This window comes from Oncorhynchus mykiss, chromosome 22 (genome assembly GCF_013265735.2).
Source record: "Oncorhynchus mykiss isolate Arlee chromosome 22, USDA_OmykA_1.1, whole genome shotgun sequence".
NCBI lineage: Eukaryota > Metazoa > Chordata > Actinopteri > Salmoniformes > Salmonidae > Oncorhynchus > Oncorhynchus mykiss.
Window position 1 is genome coordinate 21,757,543 of NC_048586.1, and position 24,465 is coordinate 21,782,007.

General features: G+C 40.4%; 1 protein-coding gene across 1 annotated transcript in view; it reads right to left on the minus strand.

The window, feature by feature from the left end:
* Positions 1-8,689, minus strand: part of LOC110501591 (ly6/PLAUR domain-containing protein 1-like) — a 57,351-nt gene extending 48,662 nt beyond the window's left edge. Inside the window, exons 1-2 of the mRNA XM_021579266.2 lie at positions 8,435-8,689; positions 1,883-2,017 (exon numbers count right to left, since the gene is read on the minus strand). Of these exons, the coding sequence (XP_021434941.1) occupies positions 1,883-2,017; positions 8,435-8,483 (184 nt within the window). The 5' untranslated portion in view covers positions 8,484-8,689. The remainder of the gene's footprint in view (positions 1-1,882; positions 2,018-8,434) is intronic.
* Positions 8,690-24,465: the final 15,776 nt, after the last annotated feature.

Consider the following 24,465-nt stretch of genomic DNA (forward strand, 5'->3'; position numbering starts at 1 on the left):
TAGACTGATGGCACATTCAGAACTGGGAACTTGGTAATCTGACTTCAGTGGGTTCAAGACAACTGGGAAATCTGAAAACTAGCTCCGACTGGGAAAGGTTGTATTGAACAGTCATCCAACTCGGGACACTATCTAGAGCTCTGACTTTCCGACCTGAAGATCACGGACGTCATGATTTGACCTAGTATTTTTCTGAGTTCCCAGTTGTCTTGAAAGCACCATGTCAGTCGAGTGAACTATCCCTTGTTATAACATCTTTGGTCTGACCGATGCTTACGTGACAACCAGAATGCATTGTATAATGTCAACAAACATGGCGCCACACATAGCCGGCAAAAAGCTTAGCATTAGCTCATCATAATCAGTACAACTTTCAAAAAAGTTTCACTCACACACACACACACACACACGTGTCCATTACAATATATGCAAGAATTGGAATGCATGCTGTGTCACCAGTACTTGAAAACACATGAATTAAACAGCAAATACATTATGATCCATACATACATTTGGTGTGCTACTGTAGAAACGACAACACTATATACAGAAAATAAGCATCTTACTTTGATAGAACCACACGGCCAAAGTCCAGTTTGTAAGGAAAACAATGAAAGCAATGTGGGCGCCATCCAGAAAATGTGCAGGTGGAAAAAGTTTGTGCGAGGCCTGTTTTGACTGGAGATGCGCATTGTCTTCATACTTGATCTTTGGAAACACTGGGGAAGTGCTTGGGCAATATGTATGTATGTATGTATGTATGTATGTATGTATGCATGCATGTATGTCAATGCACTCACTGTTCCAAAATGTGATTGTTATACAATAGGACAGTTAACCCGCACTGCCCTCAAACAAAGGTATGAGGCCTGCTAAATATCTATGTTTCAACTTGTCAATTTCAAATAATTTTCTAACAGTTTGAATTGAGGTGTGTTCCGCCTCATTAATTCACATAAGTAGCCCATTTCACTGTTGTGGACCATTTATTTGATGGTTTACTGAGCCGGACAAACTTCTCTCATCAAATTGACCAAATACTTATTTTCCACCATAATTTGCAAATAAATTCATTAAAAATCCTACAATGTGATTTTTTTTTCTAATTTTGTCGGTCATAGTTGAAGTGTACCTATGATTAAAATTACAGGCCTCTCGTCTTTTTAAGTGGGAGAACTTGCACAATTGGTGGCTGACTAAATACTTTTTTGCCCCACTGTATATATATTTTTTAAAAACTAGCGCTGGGGTGACCGTTAGAGTAATTTGGAACTCACACGTGAAAAGGTTACACATGATTTATCTTCTACTCACTACTTAGTTTTTGTGAATGTTTCTTTGTTCAAAGCTATAAAAACACAAATTAAAGAATACAAAGGGTCATGTGTATTAGTTGAGATTTACAACTCTGACTTGGCCATAATGGCTCTGACGAATGTTTTAATATTATAATTTTCACATTCATCACAGTCATAATGATTAATAACTGACTATGATTTTGAATACTGATTTAATGCTGCACTGTAATCATTTTGCCTTTCATCAAAACCATTGACTGCCGTGGGCTAATTCAAACTCTGCTGATCCTGGGTCTGTGAACCCAGTAGACGATAGAAGTTGGCTATCTAGCAGCAGGTGGATAGGTTGAGGTCGGACAGTCCTTCATGTTCTTGCATTTGGATGCATTCATTTCTTATTCAAGACAGAGCATATATCCACCTATACACGTTACAGATAGAAGGCACCTTGCGGAAAGATCAACACATTCGTCAGCAAGAACAAACCACCAAAACAACTCTTTCTCAGCTAGGAAGACCTATTGTATGTTCCTCACAGAGTAGAAGGGTTTAAGTCAAGTAAATTCATATCACATTTGGCTTACCGTCTTCTGTCACTAATACCTCCTTCTGGCACATGTCCTGAACGTTGACAGTGCAGTTGACGATGAACTCAGGTGTGGAGCAGTCATTTTGAGTGACCTCTTCACAGTGATAACACTGGATCTGCAGAGCCAGCCCTACAACATACAGGAGTAACACAGGTTGTCATTCCAAATCTGTTCTTAATTGACTTACCGGCATGAATTGCAAAGTACAATACAAAAGTATAAAGTGAGACACTGGTATACCTATTGTTACATTCTCCAGCAAGAAAAGCAAAAACTGTCACTCAAACAGATGAATGATCTAAAGGTCAGTGGACCAACAACCAAAACTAAACAGATGGGGTGTAACGATTCTCGTAGGTGGAAGAAGGAGAGGCCCAAGGTGCAGCGTGGTAAGTGTTCGTCATATTTATTACACTGAACACAGGAAACAAACGAACAAGCGAATGAATAATAACCTTAACAGTCCCGAATGGTGAAAAACACTGAAATGGAAAATAACCACCCTCAAACAAGAGTGGGAAAACAGGCTACCTAAGTATGGTTCTCAATCAGAGACAACAATTGACAGCTGCCTCTGATTGGGAACCATACCAGGCCAAACACATAGAAATATAAACACAAGAACAAAACATAGAATGCCCACCCCAACTCACGCCCTGACCAACCTAAAATAGAAACATACAAAAGGAACTAAGGTCAGGACATGACATGGGGGTTTAGAAGGGGATCTGAAAGACACTCATGGGGTGTCCACTGAAAGTTGACTAGCAACAACAACTGGACCCTAAAAATAAAAAATTAAAAAAATATTTTAAATTAAAAAAAAGAGACCCACCATGAGCACCCACTAAATTTGCCCAAGATCAGGTAAACAAAAGAAAAACACAGGCCTAACTTAAATACAGGGAGCAAACCAAAAAGGTAGAGCAAAACTAAGTCAGAGAAATCAGATAACAGATTGTTTGTCTAGGAATCTAATTAGGGAGCACCAACTAAAGGTGTTAACCCAATGAATCTATCAAGATACCTGGAGTACTGGGCCAGCCACTCTTTAAAAAGCACCTGGGCCACACAGGTGAAACACCTTTCTACTAACGAGATGGACAAGCCAGCACTGGTGTAACACATACTGACTAATCGGTGTGACTAATCGGTGTACAGTACGTGCTAAAATCCAACCTCAAAACATAAATTGGAAAAACCAAAGCCTGTTACACCATGGACAATGAAATATACTGTAAAGGACATATGGCATGGTAATACTATCAAACAGTTCACAAATGTGTTGATATGTCCAAACTCTACTACACTCTTAGAAAAAAGGGTTCCAAAAGGTTATTCGGCTGTTCAAAAAAGATAACCCTTTTTGGTTCCAGGTAGAACTATTTTGGGTTCAATGTAGAACCCTCTGGGAAAAGGTTTCTACATCAAATTAAAATGTATTTGTCACATGCTCTGAATACAACATTACAGTGAAATGCTTACCTACAAGCCCTTAACCAACAATGCTTTAAGTTAAGAAACATGTTTTAAGTGCTAAGTAAAAAATAGATAAGTAAAAAAAAAAATATATATATTAAACAGCAGCAGTAAAATAACAAGCATGGCTATATATAGGGGGTACCGGTACAGAGTCAATGTGTGGGGGTGTAACAGTTGTTAAAGTACTATGTGAATTTCACCAGGTTCATATATCAATATGTTGTGTTGATTTGTTATGCATGCCTGCATCCTGGGAGAAGGGGAGTGTGTACTTGCGTTTTGCCCGGCGTGCTCGTGCTCAAATCATTTTGATGCACTGAGAGAGGTAGGCACGCTTTTTCTGTCTTCAGAAAAGTTTGATTATTTTAAGTACAAAGTCATGCACACAATGTTTTGTTCATGAATAATGATATATATTTAGAGGTTACTCATAAGTGGATGGTATTGTTAAGATGCACTTGTAATTGTACTTTTTAGGATGATATCAACATTCTGAATTCAACATGTGGTTAATAGCTAGCTAAGGTATTAGCAGGCTATTGTATGTGTGAACGATGGCTAGCTCCTTGAATGATCCCAGTCCCTCCTATTGTGCATCTGTTGTAGAAAGAGGCGACGATTCTCAGAACAGATGTGCTCTACAAATGTTTTATTTCCTTTTGGATGCAGGTATGTGGTTTTATCAATGTAAAATATGTTATGTATAATAAGGAGAGAGTGTATTAATTTTTGTATTCCGAAAATCATTTTGATGCACTGAGAGAGAAAGAGGCGACGATTCTCAGAACAGATGTGCTCTACAAATGTTTTATTTCCTTTTGGATGCAGATGCAAGATGCAGAGAGTCAGTTCTGCTTGATTAAAACTACCTGATCTCCAAAGTCCACGTTTATGGTCTCTATCAACCACACACAACGCAGAGTTACAGCGGTGTAGTATAGCACCGGCTACAGGGGCACCGGTTAGTTGAGGTAATATGTACATGTAGGTAGAGATAAAGTGACTATACATAGATTTAAAACAGAGAGTAGCAGCAGCGTAAAAGAGGGGTCTGTGAAGCACTTTGATCAGTGGTTTAGGAGTCTTACGGCTTGGGGGGGGGGGGGGGTAGAAGCTATTAAGAAGCAATTTTGGACCTCGACTTGGCGCTCCGGTACCGCTTGCCGTTACTTCTATGCTCGCTTTGAGGCAAGTAGCACTGAAACATGTATAACAGCACCAGCTGTTCCAGATGACTGTGGGATCACGCTCTCCGTAGTCGATTTGAGTAAGATGTTTAAACAGGTCAACATTCACAAGGCCACAGGGCCAGACGGATTACCAGGACGTGTAGCGGGATTTCTTATAGGCTTCTGGGTTTGAGTCGGATGTTGTCTGTCATCCAGTGCGGATGTTGCCTGTAATCCATGGCTTCTGGTTGGGGTATGTACGTACAGTCACCATGGGGATGACGTCGTCGATGCACTTATTGATGAAGCCAGTGACAGATGTGGTGTACTCTGCTTTTTTTTACCCCCCTTTCTGCCCAATTTCGTGGTATCCAATTGTTAGTAATTACTATCTTGTCTTATCGCTACAACTCCCGTATGGGCTCGGGAGAGACGAATGTTGAAAGCCATGCGTCCTCCAAAACAAAACCCAACCAAGCCACACTGCTTCTTAACACGATGCACATCCAACCCGGAAGCCAGCCGCACCAATATGTCGGAGGAAACACTGTGCACCTGGCAACCTTGGTTAGCCCGCCACAGGAGTCGCTGGTGCGCGATGAGACAAGGATATCCGTACCGACCAAACCCTCCCGAACCCGGACGACGCTAGGCCAATTGTGCGTCGCTCCACGGACCTCCCGGTCACAAACCCAGAGTCTCTGGTGGTACAGCTAGCGCTGCGATGCAGTGCCCTAGACCACTGCGCCACCCGGGAGGCCTTGTGGTGGACTCCTCAATGCCATCGGAAGAGTCCCGGAACATATTCCAGTCTGTGCTAGCAAAACAGTCCTGTATCTTAGCATCTGCGTCATCTGACCACTTTCTTATTGACCGATTCACTGGTGCATCCTGCTTTAGTTTTTGCTTGAAAGCAGGAATCAGGAAGATAGAATTGTGGTCAGATTTGCCCAATGGAGGGCGAGGGAGAGCTTTGTACACATTTCTGTGTGGAGTAAAGCTGGTCTAGAGTTTTTTTCCCTCGTTTTTTCCCTAGTTGCATATTTAACGGACTGATAAAAATTAGGTAAAACTGATTTGTTTCCCTGCATTTAAGTCCCCAACCACTAGGAGTGCCACCTCTGTATGAGCGTTTTCCTGTTTGCTTATAGCCGTATACAGCTCATTGAGTGCAGTCTTAGTGACAGCATTGGTCTGCGGTGGTAATATAGACCGCTACGATAAATACAGATGCAAAATCTTGGTAAATAGTGTGGTCTACAGCTTATCATGAGATACTCTACCTCAGGCGAACAAACCCTCGAGACTTCTTTAGATTTCATGCAACAGCAAACAAATAAACAGACCGCCACCCCTTGTCTTACCAGCCGCTGTTCTATCCTGACGAAAAAGCTTAAAACCCACGATCTGTATGTTAATCATATCATCGTTCAGCCATGACTCGGTGAAACATAAGATATTACAGTTTTTAATGTCCCGTTGGAAGGATATACGTGCTCGTAGTTCGTCTATTTTATTATCGATTGATTGTACATTGGCTAATAAGACCAATGGTAAAGGTAGATTATCCTCTCTGTGATGGATCCTTACAAGGCACCCGGACCGTCGTCCACGATATCTTCATCTCTTCCTCCTGCAAATGACAGGGATGAGGGCCTTTTTGGGTGTCTGGTGTAAATCCTTCCCGTCCGACTCGTTGAAGAAGAAGAATTCCTCCAGTACAGGGTGAGTAATCGCTGTCCTGATATCAAGAAGCTCTTTTTGGTCAAAGACATGGTGGCAGAAACATTATGTTCAAAATAAACATACACAATAGGTTACGGGATTGTAAAGTGGCGGCCATCTCCTTCGGCGCCATTAAATACCAGAACCCATTAAACAGGGTTCTAATTGAAACCAAAAAGGGTTCTAATTGGAACCAAAAAGGGTTCTAATTGGAACCAAAAAGGGTTCTTCAAAGGGTTCTCCCATGGGGACAGCAGAAGAACCCTTTTAGGTGAAAGCATGTAGGCATACCTTTTCATAATATGATTCATAGCTGATGAAGAAATGAAGGGACAATCTTATTGATGAACAGTGGTGGAAAAAGTACCCAACTGTCATACTTGAGTAAAAGTAAAGATACCTCAATAGAAAATGACTCAAGTAAAAGTCACCCAGTAAAATTCTACTTGAGTAAAAAAGTATTTGGTTTAAAATGTACTTTTGATACATAAGTATTAATAATTTCAGATAGCACCATTTTTTTATTTATGGAAAGCAACGGGCACACTCCAACATTTAGACATAATTTACAATCGAAGCATGTGTTTAGGCAATACGGATGACCAGGGATGTTCGGTTGATAAGTGCGTGCATTTAAATATTTTCCTGTCCAGCCAAACATTCAAAATGTAACAAGTACTTTGGGTGTCATGTAAAAAGTACAATATTTTCTTAAGTAATGTAGTGAAGTAAAAGTAAAAGTAGTCAAAAATATAAATAGTAAAGTAAAGTACAGATACCCCAAAAACAACTTAAGTAGTACTTAAGTACTTTACACCACTGTTGATGGTGATAATGTCCAAGTGGCTTATTAGAGTTGACAAGATTCCTGAATTACTTAACTGTGGCTGAGTCAGATAATCATAAAGTATCCGTTTTAATTCACCAAAACCATATACCTTGACACTGACAGACATGGAAAGAAACATTTACCTGATGCACTGTGCATGTTGAAGAATGTGCTCCCCTGACAGATCATCAGATATTACAACATGGTAGATGCAAATACAATTTTCTTCGAGAGAAAGAAAGCCCTGTCAGACCTTATTAAACTTGAAAATGGACCTGAATAAAATATAAATGCAGACTATTCACTTTCTACCAACTACGACACAGCAAGCAACTAAATCCATCAACTCACAGAAAAAGAATGACTGCACAATCAGCTCTGTTCCCTGGGTGCCGAAGACATGAATGTCGATTATGGCAGCCCCCCGCAACTCTCTGACTAAGAGGAGTTGGGTTAAATGCGCAAGACACATTTCAGTTGAATGCATTCAGTTGTACAACTGACTAGGTATCCTCCTTTCCATCATCCAGTGTGCAACAGTAGCCAAAACACAATCCAAATGTCACACATATTCTGGAGTTCTGCTTGGGTAAACATACATCTTAAAAATTGTTAGTAAATGGCAGACAGTAGGCAAAATGTCACTGTACATGGGGATTCCTCAACTAAATCAGTCAAACCAGCTTCCAGGGATAAATCAAACATTATTGCCAGGCAGACAGAACTATTTCATATGTAGCACAGCGCAGTTCTATTAACATTAAACTCCTTCTGTATTTGTGAGAAAAACACATTCATATGTTGAACTCCCCATGATCTATTCTCAAACAAAACAAAAAACAGATATACCATAATGTACACATCAATAAACACCACGTTCAATCTACGGGTAGCTTACCCTTATTTGTGAAACATTTTCGAACAATGTTTCCATCTGAAATCAAGCCCGCATGGTTCTCTTCACATCCACAAGCTCGTGTGAAAAAATAATTTTGCGTTCACACATCAACCGTTCCAAACCGTGCGTAAAGACGCAGTAGGAAATGTCACAAAATAGTACCGAAAAGTTTGCTATTATAACGGTTTCAACTGATGACCCCGAAATGTTTTTTTTTTATCTAAACAAATAACCAAATATCATTGCCTGCCCTGCATGGTAGCCTACTGGCCATCAATAACCCACCCTGAGCTTCTCTGCCTCTCCAAATATTGTTAGATCGTTAAACAAACAATTAGTACATTGATGTTATTACAAATAATTTAGGTAGGCTAGCTATTGTGTTCCAAAACTGCAAGAGACGCGCTTGTCATTGCAATTAACACATCCCGGGGGTAACATACCTGACTTGAACATAAACCAGAACAAACTTGCGTAAGTAAGCATCCGCATTCTCTCGCTGGTGTCACTTGATCAGGAAACATTAGACCTGGCAAAGTTGCGAGGAGCTCAGAGTTAGAGTTCATACATGGATCCGAAGAACGTCCACGGTAGCCTTCTATACACGTCCAGCGCTGGAAACCTCTGATTTTAAGGGGACACACTATTTTCACTCCATTTCATGCGGTGCCACACGTCACGATGGGCGTGGGTTTCAAAGTGCAAGGACTGTCCGATGCGCGTCCACGTTAAACCGAGAACCCTCTGACTGTGCGGTCATTCCTAACTTCTTCACCAGCATCATTATGGTGGGTTCATGCTATATAGTTTACTGTTTACTATAGTTTACTGTTGCACTTTTAATATTAGTACACAATTAGTACACAAAGCTTTATTTGAACTAACGATAGCTACCAAGTGGCTGGACCCGTTTTCCCAAAAGTGAACGATGTGTAAACATCAAGTTTTGCATGCGAGCCAACCAACAACGTCAATGCTGCTATCAAGCCAATCTACTAAATTTACCCGAATGAAATACATGAAACTGATCATGACTATATTTAATATAAATTTTACTGTAATTGGTTAGTCAACATGCAATAATATACTGAACAAAAATAAACGCTGCATGAAACAATGTCAAAGATTTTACTGAGTTTGTATAAGGAAATTCAATGAAAGAAAGACATTAGGCCCTAATCTATGGATTTCACATGAGTGGGTATACAGATATGCATCTGTTGGTCATATATACCTTTAAAAAAGATAAGGGCGTGGATCAGAAATTCAGTCAGTATCTGGTGTGTCCACCCTTTCCCAAATGCAGTGCAACATATCTCCTTTGCATAGAGTTGATCTGGCTGTTGATTGTGGCCGGTGGAATGTTGTCCCACTCCTCTAACATGACAGTGCAAAGTTGCTGGATATTGGCGGGAACTGAAACACGCTGAAACACTCTGGAGCATCCTAAACATACTCAATGGGTGACATGTCTGGTGAGTATACAGATCCCTGCGAAATGGAGCTGTGGATTATCATGCTGAAACATGAGGTGATGGCGGCAGATGAATGGCACGACAATGGGCACCCCCAAAAAATACATTTGCCCACACTACAGATGGCTACGTCGTTCTGCTAATACAGGCCCAGTGCACATTTGTGGAAATATTTATTTTTTAATATACAGTATATACATTTTTTCTGATTCATATTTTCAAGGGGTGGTGCAGCACCCTCAGCATCCTTATTGCCCGTGGTGGCTATGCACATGTAACCGATGTGAAATGGCTCGCTAGTTAGCGGGGTGCGCGCCAATAGCATTTCAATCGGTGACGTCACTCGCTCTGAGACCTTGAAGTAGTTGTTCTTTTTGCTCTGCAAAGGCCTCCCACGAGAGAGGTCAGGCAGGCGGGCTCAGAGTCAGGACAGGCAAGGGTGAAAACCAGGAGGGCAAGAAAAAGAGAGACTGTGGAAAAGCATGACCTGAGACAAAACGCTGGTTGACTTGACAAACAAGACGAACTGGCAACAGACAAACAGAGAACACGGGTGTATGTACCCAGGGGATAATGGGGAAGATGGGTGCCACCTGGACGTGGGTGAAGACAAGCACAAGGACAGGTGAAACAGATCAGGGCTTGACAAAAATGTTTATATCCAGCCGTCTTTAATATGACGTTCAGGAACAAAATGTTTCCAATAGTTGTTTTTAATTCATTAAAAAAATATTAATTGGAACAGAATATTGGAATAGAATATAACTAATAGCATTAAATTACATTGGAATACCATTTAATAACAATAACTTAACTAATTAACTCAGTGTAACATTGATGTGGCAACTCTCTTATGCTCTGCTATTGCACGATGCTCATTTGTACATAGGTTACAAATAAAGCTATCCCCAGTAAATCTTCATCCCAACTCATGAGTCCACTACTGCACCGCTCACACCTAATCCAGTCCCCACCTGTGACTGAAAACAGGGGGAGCAATACCAATTGAAAGCTCTCTCTTCAAAACGTAGCTAGCTATCTAGCGTAGAATCCCGTATTATCGGCCTATTCAACAGCGTTTAAAAAATACATTACCTTCAACAGTGTTATGTTGTAATCAAGCCATCAACGTTTTGTGATTATTGGTCCGTTAAAATGTTAGCCAACGGGTTAGCAATTAGCATGTTTAACATTTCAGTGTAAATACTATATTTTTGTCCACAAACTGTGATGACACAGAGGACCTTTTTGTTGAGCAAGAGCAGTGGCAGCCAGGGAAAGTGTTGGGAAAATAAATTAAATCTTGTGGTCGTAATGTTAATCATTGTCATGTGTTTAATCAGAAAAATCAGATTTTTTTCAACTAGGCAAGTCAATTAACAACATATTCTTATTTACAATGACAGCCTAGGAACAGTGGGTTAACTGTCTTGTTCAAGGGCAGATCGACAGATGTCAGCTCAGGGATTTGATCTAGCAACCTTTTGGTTATCGGCCCAACGCTTTAGCCACCTGCCGCCCCATTTTGTGTTACAGCCTGAATTAAAATGATCAAAATCTCAAAGTTAAAAGTAAACTTTTGCTAGATCATCAACCTCTGCCATATTGACACAACGTGGTAAATTGCCGGCCATTGCTCTTTCACACCGAGGATGGTTGATTGTCGAAGGGGAGATTGTTGGAAAGATGTTTCAAATAGCTTACTAGGGACGCAGTCCCTCAACATTATCAGGACAGAGAAACAAGACATATGCTCATTGCTCACATGCACTCAAAACAAAAGACAATGAAAGCATTTACAAATCTCGTAAATGATGGGTATGAAATAAACCAAGAATTGTTTTGTTGTGAACTCTGAAACCAATGTTTCCATTCCAAGAATGAGAACGGTAAATGACTAAGTAATACATGCATTAACAGAAATTTATGTAACCAAACAACTGGGATTAACAGTATTTACAGTGCCTTCAGAAAGTATTCACACCCCTTGTCTTTTTCCACATTTTGTGTTACAGCCTGAATTTAAAATGGATTACGTTTAGATTTTGTGGCCTACACACAATACCCCATAATGTCAAAATGGAATTATGGTTTTTGAAAGTTCTACAAATTAATAAAGAATCAAAAGCTGAAATATCTTGAGCCAATAAGTATTTAGTCCCTTTGTTATGGCAAGCTTAAGTAAATGTAGGAGTAAGAATTTGCTTAACAAGTTACATAATAAGTTGCATAGACTCACTCTGTGGGCAATAATAGTGTTTAACATGCGTTTTAATGACTACCTCCTGTACCCCACATACAATCTGTAAGATCCCTCAGTTGAGCAGCGAATTTTAAACAGATTCAACCACAAAGACCATGGAGGTTTTCCAATTCCTTGCAAAGAAGGGCACCAATTGGTAGATGAGTAAAAATTAAAAAGCAGCCATTGAATATCCCTTTCAGCTTGGTGAAGTTATTAATTACACTTTGGATGGTGTATTAATACACCCAGTCACTAAAAAGATACAGATGTCCTTCCTAACTCAGTTGCCAGAGAGGAAGGAAACCGCTCAGGGATTTTCACCAGGCCAATGGTGGTTTTAAAACAGTTAGAGTTTAATGGCTGTGATAGGAGAAAACTGAGGAGGGATCAACAAAAGTGTAGTTACTCCACAATACTAACCTAAATGACAGAGTGAAAAGAAGCCTGTACAGAATAAAACATGTTTGGAAACATGCATCCTGTTTGCAATAAGGCACTAAAGTAAAACTTCCAAAAATGTGCCAAAGAAATTCACTTTATGTCCTGAATAAACAGAGTAAAAACTGGTTTAGTCTGCCTTTCACCAGACACGGGGAGATGAATTTTACCTTTCAGCAGGATAACCTAAAACAGAAGGAATTCAGTCTGTAACACAGTGGAATGTGGAATTAGTCAATGGGTATGAATACTTTCTGAAGGCACTGTAATACTGGTGAAATACAGTGCATTCGGAAAGTATTCAGACCCCTTGACTTTTTCCAAATTTTTATACATTACAGCCTTATTCTAAAATTGATTAAATAATTCCCCCCCTCATCAATCTACACACAATACCCCATAATGACAAAGCAAAAAAAGTTAAGACTTTTATGCTAATTTATAAAAAATACAAAAATGAAATCTAATTTACAGAAGTACTCAGTACCTTGTTGGAGGACCTTTGGCAGTGAATACAGCCTCGAGTCTTCTTGGGTATGACGCTCCAAGCTTGGCACAACTGTATTTGGTCTGTTTCTCCCATTCTTCTCTGAAGATCCTCTCAAGCTCTATCAGGTTGTATGGGAACATCACAGCACATCTATTTTCAGTTCTCTCCAGAGACCTGAACCTGTTCAATCGGGTTCGAGTCTGGGCTCTGGATGGGCCACTCAAGGAAATTCAGAGACTTGTCCCGAAGTCAATCCTGTGTTGTTTTGGTTGTGTGCTCAGGGTCGTTGTCCTGTTGGAAGTTGAACCTTTGCCCAGTCTGAGGTCCTGAGTGCTCCGGAGCAGGTTTTCAGCCAGGATCTCTCTGAACTTTGCTCCGTTCATATTTCCCTCAATCGTGACTATTGTCCCAGTCCCTGCCGTTGAAAAACATCCCCACTGCATGATGCTGTCACCACCATGCTTCAACATAGGGATGGTGCCAGGTTTCCTCCAGACATGGCGCTTGGCATTCGAAGAGTTCAATCTTGTTTGCATCAGACCAGGGAATCTTGAAACTCTGGAGCTCTGTCAGAGTGACCATCGCGTTCTCCCCCGATTGCTCAATTTGGCCAGGTGGCCAGCTCTAGGAAGAGTCTTGGTGGTTCCAAACTTCTTCCATTTAATAATGATGGAGGCCACTGTGTTCAAGGGGACCTTCTATGCTACATAATTTTTTTCCCCCAGATCTGTGCCTCGACACAATCCTGTCTCAGAGCTCTATGGACAATTCCTTCGGCATCATGGCTTGGTTTTTGCTCTGACATGCACTGTCAACTGTAGGACCTTAAATAGACAGGTTTGTGCCTGTCCAAATCATGTCCAATCAATTGAATTTACCACAAGTGGACCTCACCTGTTTTCAATTTGTTAATATGGGGTATTGTGCGTAGATTAATGAGAATGTATTAGTATTTCATCGATTTTAGAATAAGGCTGTAATGTAACAAAATGTGGAAAAAGTAAATGGGTCTGAATACTTTCTGAATGCACTGTATATATATAATGGTGTGAAATAGACAGTATATGAATAGAAAAGGTGTGTACAGCAGTAGTTATATAAGATGAACATTGACTAGAAAACAGTATATATGTGGGTAAAACAGTATGTAAAAATTGACCAGTGTTGAATGACTATGTACATAGGACAGCAGTCTCTGTTGGCTAGTATCAGTGATTAAGGTTCAGGGCAGGGTACACTAGGCTAATGTTGACTATTTAGGGTGGCAAGTAGCCTAGTGGTTACATTATTGGACTAGTAACTGAAAGGTTGCAAGATCGAATCCCTGAGCTGACAAGGTGAAAGTCTGTTGTTCTGGCCCTGAACAAGGCAGTTAACCCACTGTTCCTAGGCCGTCATTGAACATTAGAATTTGTTATTAACTGACTTGCCTAGTTAAATAAAGAAAAAATACATTTAACAATCTGATGGCCTCGGGATAGTCTTTTTTCCAGCAATAGTCATTTAGTTCAGCTACCTTTGCTTTCTTGGGTGCAGGAACAATGGTGGACATCTTGAAGTGGGGACAACAGACTGGGATAGGGAGAGTGAATATATCCGTAAACACTCCGCCAGCTTGTCTGCACGTGCTATGCGGACACGGCTCTGGAGTCCCTGCCACATACATCTTATGTCTGAGATGTTGAATTGCAACTCCACTTTGTCCGCATTCTGTTGTTTTGGCTTCAAGATGTCCACCATTGTTTCTGTTTGTATACGTCCATGTTCCCAGTCAACTTATCGTGTTTAAATACGTTGGTTCAGACTTTCAGTTTTGTGCGAATGCTGCCATCTACACGTTTTTTGGTTTGGATAAGTTCTAATCGTCACAGTGAGAACAACATCCTCTACTCACTTCCTGATGAACTCAGTGACAGAGTCAGTATATACGTCTATACTATTTTCAGAGACAAACCGGAACATTTCGATTGGTCAGACCAACGTTGAACAGTCCTTACCACGGGTACTTCCTGTTTAAGGTTCTGGCTGTAGGAGGGGAGTAAAGAAATGGAGGTGTGATCTGATGAGGGCGGGGAAGGTCCTTGTAGCCATCCCGGAAGGGCGAGTAGCAATGGTCAAGAGTGCTCGATGCGTCAGTAGAACATGAGATGGGTTGATAGAACTTCGGTAGATTTTTCCTCAGATTTCCTTTATTAAACTGTATTAATTTATCTACACAATAACTTCAACTATCAAAAACAGACTTTTATCCAGCTGAAGAAATCTATGATGTGTGTGATATGGTGTGAGTTTTATAGTAGACCCATCTACATAAGCTGTATGGTGTCCCTTTTGCCCTCAGAACAGCCTCGATTCGTCGGAGTATGGACTACAAAGGGTCGAAAGCTTTCCAGAGGGATGCTGGCCCATGTTGACGCCAATGTATCAAATGCCGAATGCGCCGAATACCGTGAAATGCTTACTTACAAGCCCTTAACCAACAATGCAATTCAAGAAATAGAGTTAAGATAATATTTACAAAATAAACTAAAGTCAAAAATAAAAAGTAACACAATAAAATAACAATAATGAGAATATATATAAGGGGTACCGGTACCGGTTAGTCGAGGTAGTTAGTCCCACAGTTCAATCGAGTACAGGCTTAACTGAATGGCAAGAGAATGACAAGAGACAGTATATAATAAGAAATTGTATTGAATAGTTTGGGGTAGGCTTCGTCTTTGAGGAATGCTCCTCAGAGTCAGATGTTGATGACAGGTTGCCCCATACTGGGCAGCTGGAATCGAAACCCCCTCGCTGGGGGAAAGGTGTTCCAATGTCAGGCCTTAAGGTTATTATGCTGGTGGTAGTGGGGAAGTGGAAGGTCATTGGAAGACTGTTGCTGCAAAACAACAAGTGGGAGATAAGGTTTGAGTTGACATATAAATACTCCTCTAGATTCATGCCCATTGGTTGAAAGAAAGGATAGTGATTACTGCACGAGTGAGCCAATTGGTTAATCAGCAACCATGGTAGAATTGCATTAGTGTGCCATTCTCATAGGCTGCAGTTTTTTATATGTTTACCTTGTGCTGGGTACAATAAAAGGCCACACTAAAATGTGCAGTTTTGTCACACAACCCAATGCCACAGATGTCTCAAGTTGAGGTAATGTGCAATTGGCATGCTGACTGCAAGAATGTTCACTAATAATGTTGCCAGAGAATTGAATGTCAATTTCTCTACCATAAGCCGCCTTCACCGTTGTTTTAGAGAATTTGGTAGTACGTCTAAACGGCCTCTCAACCGCAGACCATGTGTATGGTGTTGTGTGGGCGAGCGGTTTGCTGATGTCAACATTGTGAACAAAGTGCCCCATAGTGGCGGTGGGGTTATGGTATGGGCAGGTATAAGCTTTGGACAATAAACTCAATTGCATTTTATCGATGGCAATTTGAATGCACAGAAATACCATGATGTGATCCAGAGGCCCATTGCGAGGCCCATTTTTTTTTAGGAATCTGTGACCTGCAGTTGCTTATCTGTATTCCCAGCCATGTGAAATCCATAGATTAGGGCCTAATTAATTTATTGAAATTTACTGATTTCCTTTGAACTGTGCCTCAGTAAAATCTTTGACATTTTTGCATGTTGCGTTTATATTTTTGTTCAGTATAAAGTACCAACTATACAGTACCAACAATTTTAATGGGTAATTACCAACGTTTCAGCATCAGGATCTGAGGAAGGCACAGTGATGCCAAAACGTTGGTAAATACCCATTAAAATTGTTGGTACTGTATAGTTGGTACTTTATACAGAACAAAAATATTGTTACACATCTGTGGCATTGGGTTGTGTGACAAAACTGCACATTTTAGTGTGGCCTTTTATTGTCCCCAGCACAAGGTGCACCTGTGTAACATGTGGTCATTTAATGGGTATTTACCAACATTTCAGCATCACTGTGCCTTCCTCAGGATCTGAGGAAGGCACAGTGATGCCAAAACATTAGTAAATACCCATTAAATTGCTGGGAGATTATACATGGAGTGAGTGACTTTATTTTGATAGTTTATAGTTTATTCACCGTTAGTCTGCACCTTCAACACAAACTATTATTCTGGGTGTGCGCCAGCTCATGTTTTTTAAGTTATTCAAAAGTCTACATTGTAGAATAATAGTGAAGACATCAAAACTATGAAATAACACATATGGAATCATGTAGAAAGCAAAAAAGTGTTAATCAAATTCTTCAAAGTACCCACCATTTGCCTTAAAATTGTTCTGTTGCAATGAACAGTCGTTCTGATTGGATATAAATGGTAAAATAAAATAAATGGGAATGAGACGACGCGACTAGACATAGTGCCTGACTAATGTGATTCGCCTAGTGTGTGATATGCTGACACTGGGCCTATGAGTCAGGACCCCTAAAGATGAACCAGTTATCCGTAACCTAAAACCGATTAACTGCAGACTACTAGTCTAAAAATTCCCCCAAATGTACATTGATGGGAAGCGTCTGTAGTAAAACCGTACTCAGAGCCAAACTAGGGATGTCAAACTCATTCCACGAAGGGCCGAGTATCTGCAGGTTTTTACTTTCATTTAAGACCTGTCAATCAAATGTATTTATAAAGCCCTTTTTACATCAGCAGTAGTCAAAGTGTTATACAGAAACCCAGTCTACAACCCCAAACAGCAAGCAAAGCAGATGTAGAAGCACGGTGGCTAGGAAAAACTCGCTAGAAAGGCAGGAAGCTAGGATGTAACCTAGAGAGGGACCAGGCTCTGAGGGGTGGCCACGCCTCTTCTGGCTGAGTCGAGAAGAGATTATAAGAGTACATGGCCATTAAGGCCAGATCGTTCTTCAAGATGTTCAAACGTTCATAGATGACCAACAGGTTCAAATAATAATCACAGTGGTTGCCGAGGGTGAAACAGGTCAGCACCTCAAGAGTAATTGTCAGTTTGGCACATGTGGTCTAACCCATAATGAGATCTGAAATCAGGCGATATTGCAACATGATCATAGAAACTGTGGGACCAGCCTTAAAAAAGGCACTTGAGTAAAGGTGATGTAAAAAACTGAGTGCTACCCAAACCCGTGCAGGTGCCAGATGAGCGGTAGCAATATAGGAAACAGAGTGGTGAACCCATTGCTACTTAGCCTTAATTTGCAAGGTGGCGGCTATGGGACCAAACCGTTGTTAGTAGGGCAGGATGTTTGAAGCTTGCATAAAGAAGCATTTCCCCCTGATCAGTTCGGCAAGGTGTCACCTGTTCTTACGGGACTGAAGCTCCACCTGTAACAAATTGTTAGAATAATGACAAAACCGTGAAATTGAAATAGTAAGCTACACGCAACATAACTGAAGCTGTAAGCCACCGTTCTTAATTGACATATTACTGTCGATGACCACCCCTGCCACATACAGTGGGGCAAAAAAGTATTTAGTCAGCCACCAATTGTGCAAGTTCTCCCACTTAAAAAGATGAGAGAGGCCTGTAATTTTCATCATAGGTACACTTCAACTATGACAGACAAAATGAGAAAATCAAATTGTAGGATTTTTTATGAATTTATTTGCAAATTATGGTGGAAAATAAGTATTTGGTCAATAACAAAAGTTTATCTCAATACTTTGTCATTGCCAACAAAGGGTATATACCCTTTGTTGGCAATGACAGAGGTCAAATGCTTTCTGTAAGTCTTCACAAGGTTTTCACACACTGTTGCTGGTATTTTGGCCCATTTCTCCATGCAGATCTCCTCTAGAGCAGTGATGTTTTGGGGCTGTTGCTGGGCAACACGGGCTTTCACTGCCAACAGCATAGATGTGCCCTTGTCCCTAGAGGATAGCTAAATTACATAGGAATGTGAGTTATATATGTGTCATCCTCATTGAAAGCAAAATTAAGAAGCTGTAGATATCTTCTATGTGCCTATTTTTATGCTCCCTGTTCTTAAGTTTAGTTTTTGTGTCTTTTACTTTCGGTTTTGAACACCAGCTTCAAACAGCTGAAAATACAATATTTTTGGTTACTAAACAGATATTTTACAGCAGTTTAGATGGTACAATGATTCTTTACACTATAAATGGCTTGTTTTTTCACACTCCCATTTGGCTTACAATTCGAATTTGAATAACCAGGAAATGGCGGAGCGATTTAAAGATATTCATTGTAATGGTGTTGATTTTGCCCGTCTTGACCGCAGAGGGCACACTTGTTCATTTTAATGGCCTTAGTTAATTGCCGCACACTAGTTACAAGTCATTCGGTGGGGAGGGCTCAGCTCCCCTGAATGAGATGTTACCTCCCCTAAATGCAACAAAAGTACAACTTTGTGGAGTCGCTAAATAATGCTAATTTACCTATTCTCCTACTTCAAAATACAGTGGTAAATATGAAAATAAAACCTCTCAAATGAAACGGGAACCCCCCTTCATTCCAATGCATTAGATTTATACGTTGATTTATTATTCTTTGCTTTTGTCAATCAGCTGTTTAGAGCACTCATTGCTTTGTTTTTCAGGTGCGCGCAGGTACTGGTGTTCTCCGTGCCATCAGTGGCCAGAAGTAGTCGACCATTTATCTTTATTGTTTTCTATCAATATTTGTTTTCTTTCCTGGATCAGCTGATGTTCGACAATATCACTAGACAACTAGGCTACAGCTTGACACCAATTTTCATCCACTCCATCCAACAAGTAGACTACTGTATGTTAATGACAGTAGGCCTAAAGAGCCCTACACAATAGAGTTTTGGCACTAATTTTGCAACTAACTTGTGCCAAAGTGTTGCAGTTTTAATATTTTTTTATCTGTAAACAGACAGCACAGAAAACACGAGTTCTGGTTGAGGGATTTTTCTTCTGACCAATCGGGTGAGGTATTGTCGTTCTTGAATCTACTTTCACTTTTTTAAAATGTAAAATAAATAAATAAATGTAACCTTAATTTAACTAGGCAAGTCAGTTAAGAACAAATTCTTATTTACAATGACAGCCTACCCCAGCCAAACCTGGACCACGCCACTATGAGACTCCCAATCACGGCCGGATGTGATACAGCCAGGGACTGTAGTGATGCCTCTTGCACTGAGATGCAGTGCCTCAGACCACTGCGCCACTCAGGAGGCCCTAACAAGGTTCCGGTCTGGAAGCACGCTATCTACTATATTTTGTTAAAATGAATAACTATTTAGCTAAATTATATTTACAGAATTTGAAAGCTGTAAATTTGAAAGCTCAGGCGTTGGTGAGGAAGATGAAGGTAAGAATTAAACAAGTGGTTCCATATAGCTACAAAGCTGATGCTTTTCTATTGGCATTACATGGCTGGTTATCTAGTTAGCTAGCATTAGAGCCTTCTGGCTAGTGTCTTGGAAATTCTAACCAGAAAGGAAGAAAGACTGTAGATTCTTCAAACAAAACCTTTTTATTACAAGAATTGATTAATGGAAATAGACAGCATGTTTTGCAAGTTGCAATCCGTTTTTTGTTGATACAGCGTCATCTTTATATCCTAAATTAATCATATTGGGTATCATCTTTCCAAGGGCTCCATCTGAATTCACCCGCCGACGTTCCTCTGCACTGCCACGCACAACTGTTTCTCAGCTGGCACAATTTGATTGGCTGTTGTCTGATTCAAACTGTAATCCGTTAAATGTAGAGTTGCTGCGCTGCACACTTTTTTTAATAGCATAATTTTTTATATTTGGGCTTGGGGAGGGTATCAAGTCAGGTCAAGTCATATGGCTCAAGTCCAAGTCAAGTCACGAGTCATTGGTGTTAAAGTCAAAGTCGAGTTGCAAGTCATCATATTTGTGACTCGAGTATGACTCGAGTCCAAGTCATGTGACTCGAGTCCACACCTCTGTCAGATACCCTTGCAAAAGTGTTGTGTGATATGTTTGTTGGATATGTAATAGTGAAACAAAGGTTTTAAATATGCTTCAAACTACAGATTTAAGGGCTTTGACTTGGTAAACAATGGTTTAAAAAGCATTAAAGAGGAGAAAACACATTTACAATGGTTCTCTGTTTTTAGTATTACCCACATCCGCCCATTAAAACACCTAGGTAGAGCAGAGAGGACTTAGAGCATATGGCTTTGCAACACACATGTGTTTCATCTCAACACGGGGATGATTTTAACAATGCAATGCCACGCAGGTTGGAGGGTACCAGAAATAAATAAATAAAAGCAGAAACTAATGAAAGAGTAAACAGACACAAAAAATATCCTTGGCATCAATATTTTCAACTGACTCGGCTCGTTATTACAGCACCACCAATTTATATGTATTAAAGGTGGATAAAATGTCCTATTGAGAAAGGTGGCTGGAAACAACTGACAAAGTTCCAGTTTGTTTGTTAAATTGAAAATCAGTAGATACCCCATTTGTTTGAACTCATTTGCAAAAACCTGTTACTGCCTAGCCTTGTGGTGGTGGTGAAGATGATGATCATATTGAAGTAGAGGATGGTAGTGGCAGCACTGATGATCTGCAGTTATCGAGAAGAAGTAGTGCATGTCGTAGACCAACAGGTAGACTGCCATGAAGAGATGTTCAGGAAGGAGTGCCACCACCAGTGAGTCCTATGCAACACACTCTTTAGGTTTGGCTCAAAATACATTTTTGACACTAGTGAGGTCTAAGTGCTTGGATCAATAAGCAGAGAAATTGGAGTGATATGAGATAGAAACAGTTGCATCATTTAGTATGTTTTCAAAAAACTAAAATAGATTTACTGTTAACACGAAGACTTCACACTTGGTATCTTAAATAAAATGCACAGATAATCTGGCAAACTGGAAATGTTGGAAATCCATTTTACAGGTATTACACAATGCATTTACATGCAAAGAGAGCACAGCATGCCAATATTGTGATAACCATATCCATGCATGTATGGCTCCACCCACAAGTGGAAGTAGCACAGCAGGATGGTGCCCTTGGAGTAGGTGATGAGGAAAATTATGAACACCAGGAACAGGAACCCAAACCAGATACTATTGAGGATGAAGATGTAGCCGAAGGGATGGATGTCTCCATGACGCTACTGGGCACGGGCTTGGTAAAGAAAGAATGTTCATGGACCTGCCAAGGGATCTCCTTGGTTCTCAATGGCTGCTCAATTGTCTTGAGCACAGGGAGTAGCATAGAAACACATTAGACGCTTGTTAGTGTGCCATGTTTTCTCTGTTATGCCAGTTTGAAAGAGGTTGCAAACACGAGGGAAATGCACATGATGTAAGATGACCTTATTCATACAGACTGATTAATAGGTGAAACTCACAGGCCTCTTGATGCCAAAGTAGGCTAGCGGCCCACAAAGGTAAAGGGCACGGAGATGCCAAACCACAAAGCCAAGATGGCCTCCAGCGTGCCGAAGGGGATGGCTGCCTTGAAGGCCTCCACCCACAAGATCAGGTTAACCAGGAAGAAGTCTGCAAACAAGATCCTGAGAGGGAAAGAAAATGGTTGGGATAGGGGTGGGACAGTCAACATCTCACTGAAAAAATGGGCAACCACGTCACCCTCAAAGTCTAGACATGTTTCAAGATTTTTCAGTCAAGCATATTGCCATGATGTCTAGAAACTGTTATTGACGAAAGGGAATATGAATCATAAATACATGGAAAACTTTATTGTTCCATTTATAATAGATTGAGGTCTATTTATTAGAAAAGGGGTGGTGGACTACATGTGCATGGTTAGTCATATATAGTGGTGATAGTCATCCTAGAGCAGTGGTCGCCAACCGGTCGATCGTGATCAACTGGTCAATCTTTAAGGAATTCCTCGTCGATCACCAAATATTTCTGTATTAAAGCCAACGAACGATAAAGGCTTGTGCTCCTTTTTTAAAATCGTGTTGAGCTGTTTCCGGTAGGTGCACTTTAATATTATTATTGAACTTTCTCTGGCCATAGGAACAACATGAATTTGTGCATGAGGCAGATGCGGTGCGAGTTGAGTTTCGCCATCAGGTGGAAGACGGTGTCCCCTCTCTCTGGTCAGTCTCAGCGGAGGAAAGGAAGGAGAGCAGGGACCGCAAGAGGCAGTTGGGATTTTTTTGGGGAATGGTGATCCAACTCGGAAACTCAGCATCTTTCTAGAGCTCCGACTTTTTGACCTGATAATCACTGACGTCGTGATTTGATCTTGTTGACCATCAGATGCAGGTACCATCAGTCCAGTAAAATGAAAAAGCTAATTATTTCAATTCATGCTCCACAGTGCTAAACCAACTGATCTATTTTGTTATCAAAGATTGAGTTTTGAAATATACTATGGTATGATTAACAATATTGGCATGCCAATCATATAACCAACATGCTGTGATAATGTATTAGGCCTACTGCACAAACCTCATTCCTACAAAACTGTTTGTGTGAGGTTCATGTAAAACAAAAAATCTGAGCAGTAGATTTCAGCTTACTTTTTGAATGCGAAAGTGATCTTGACAACCTTGAGAAAAGGATGTTGACCACTGTCCTAGAGAATCATTTAAATTGAAATGTAGTCCACTGCAGATCAGCTAAACATCCACATTTGCAAAATAAGGATGTTCAACTCAACACAACACTCCATGTTCTTGTTACAAATGCTTGACTATTGTCTCACAGTAATCAGGACAGCCTACATCTGATTCTAGATCTGCATTGGGTCCAGATTTGACAAGCTGATACTAGCCCTCCCTGACACATAAGCAATTGCAGAATAATTACTGGGGACTGAGACCGGGGGGTTGGGAGACACTCTGTTCCCGTCCAATGTCACCCCTGGACAGGGCCAGCCAGGAAGGAGATACCCTACCACCGAGGCAGTGGTTGTGTGACTAGCAGAGGCAGAGTTGTGCTTGGCAGATCTAAAAGAGAGGCACAACATTATTTGAATGAGAATTCAGTCCACTTGACAAATTAAACAGAATTCATTATTCTTCATGCTGATGATTGGTACAACTCGAGACAGATAGCAATACAGTACAAGTAGATTAAAACATAATATGGAATGTAACTGATACAGATGATTGAATGTCTACAGAGATAGCCTGTTCTCCGCAAAACACCGCTAGCAAGCTAACTAACGTTAGCATAACTGCTACAAAGTTGATGCTAGCTATGTAGAAACATTAATTCTTTCAATTCATCTTCCTCACCAATGTCTTGCTGTAGCTTTCAAATTCTGTGAATATCATTTAGTAATTTCAACAAATTTGATCCATATTTAGCATAGTGGAAAGCATGCTTTGAAGGTGAGCCCTGTCCCCCTGTTTGAAACAATGTTCCAGAATAACACCTCACCTGGTTGATCGGAAGAAAAAGCCCAACCACCAGAGCTCTCATGTTTTTCACTATTTGTTGTTGACAACTACAAAACCTTTGGCCCAGGTTAGTCGCTAAATTTGTGCCAAAACAGATCTGCAGAGAAGAATGGGAGAAACTCCCCAAATACAGGTGTGCCAAGCTTGTAGTGTCATACCCAAGAAGATGAGGCTGTAATCGCTGCGAAGGTACTTGAGTAAAGGGTCTGAATGCTTTTTCAATTTTTTCTATTTGTTAAAAAATATATATATATTTGTCATTATAGGGTATTGTGCATAGATTGATGAGGAAAAACAAAACAATTTAATCAATTTTTGAATAAGGCTGTAATGTTGCAAAATATGGAAAGAGTCAAGGGGTCTGAATACTTTCCGAATGCACTCACCCATTGAAGTTTAAATTTAAAATGGGTAAGGCAAGGTTTAAGGTTAGGTTATGGTTTAGGGTAGGGATGTCCCAAGGATTTCCAATAGCACTAACCCTTGAGTGAGTGCTCGGCTT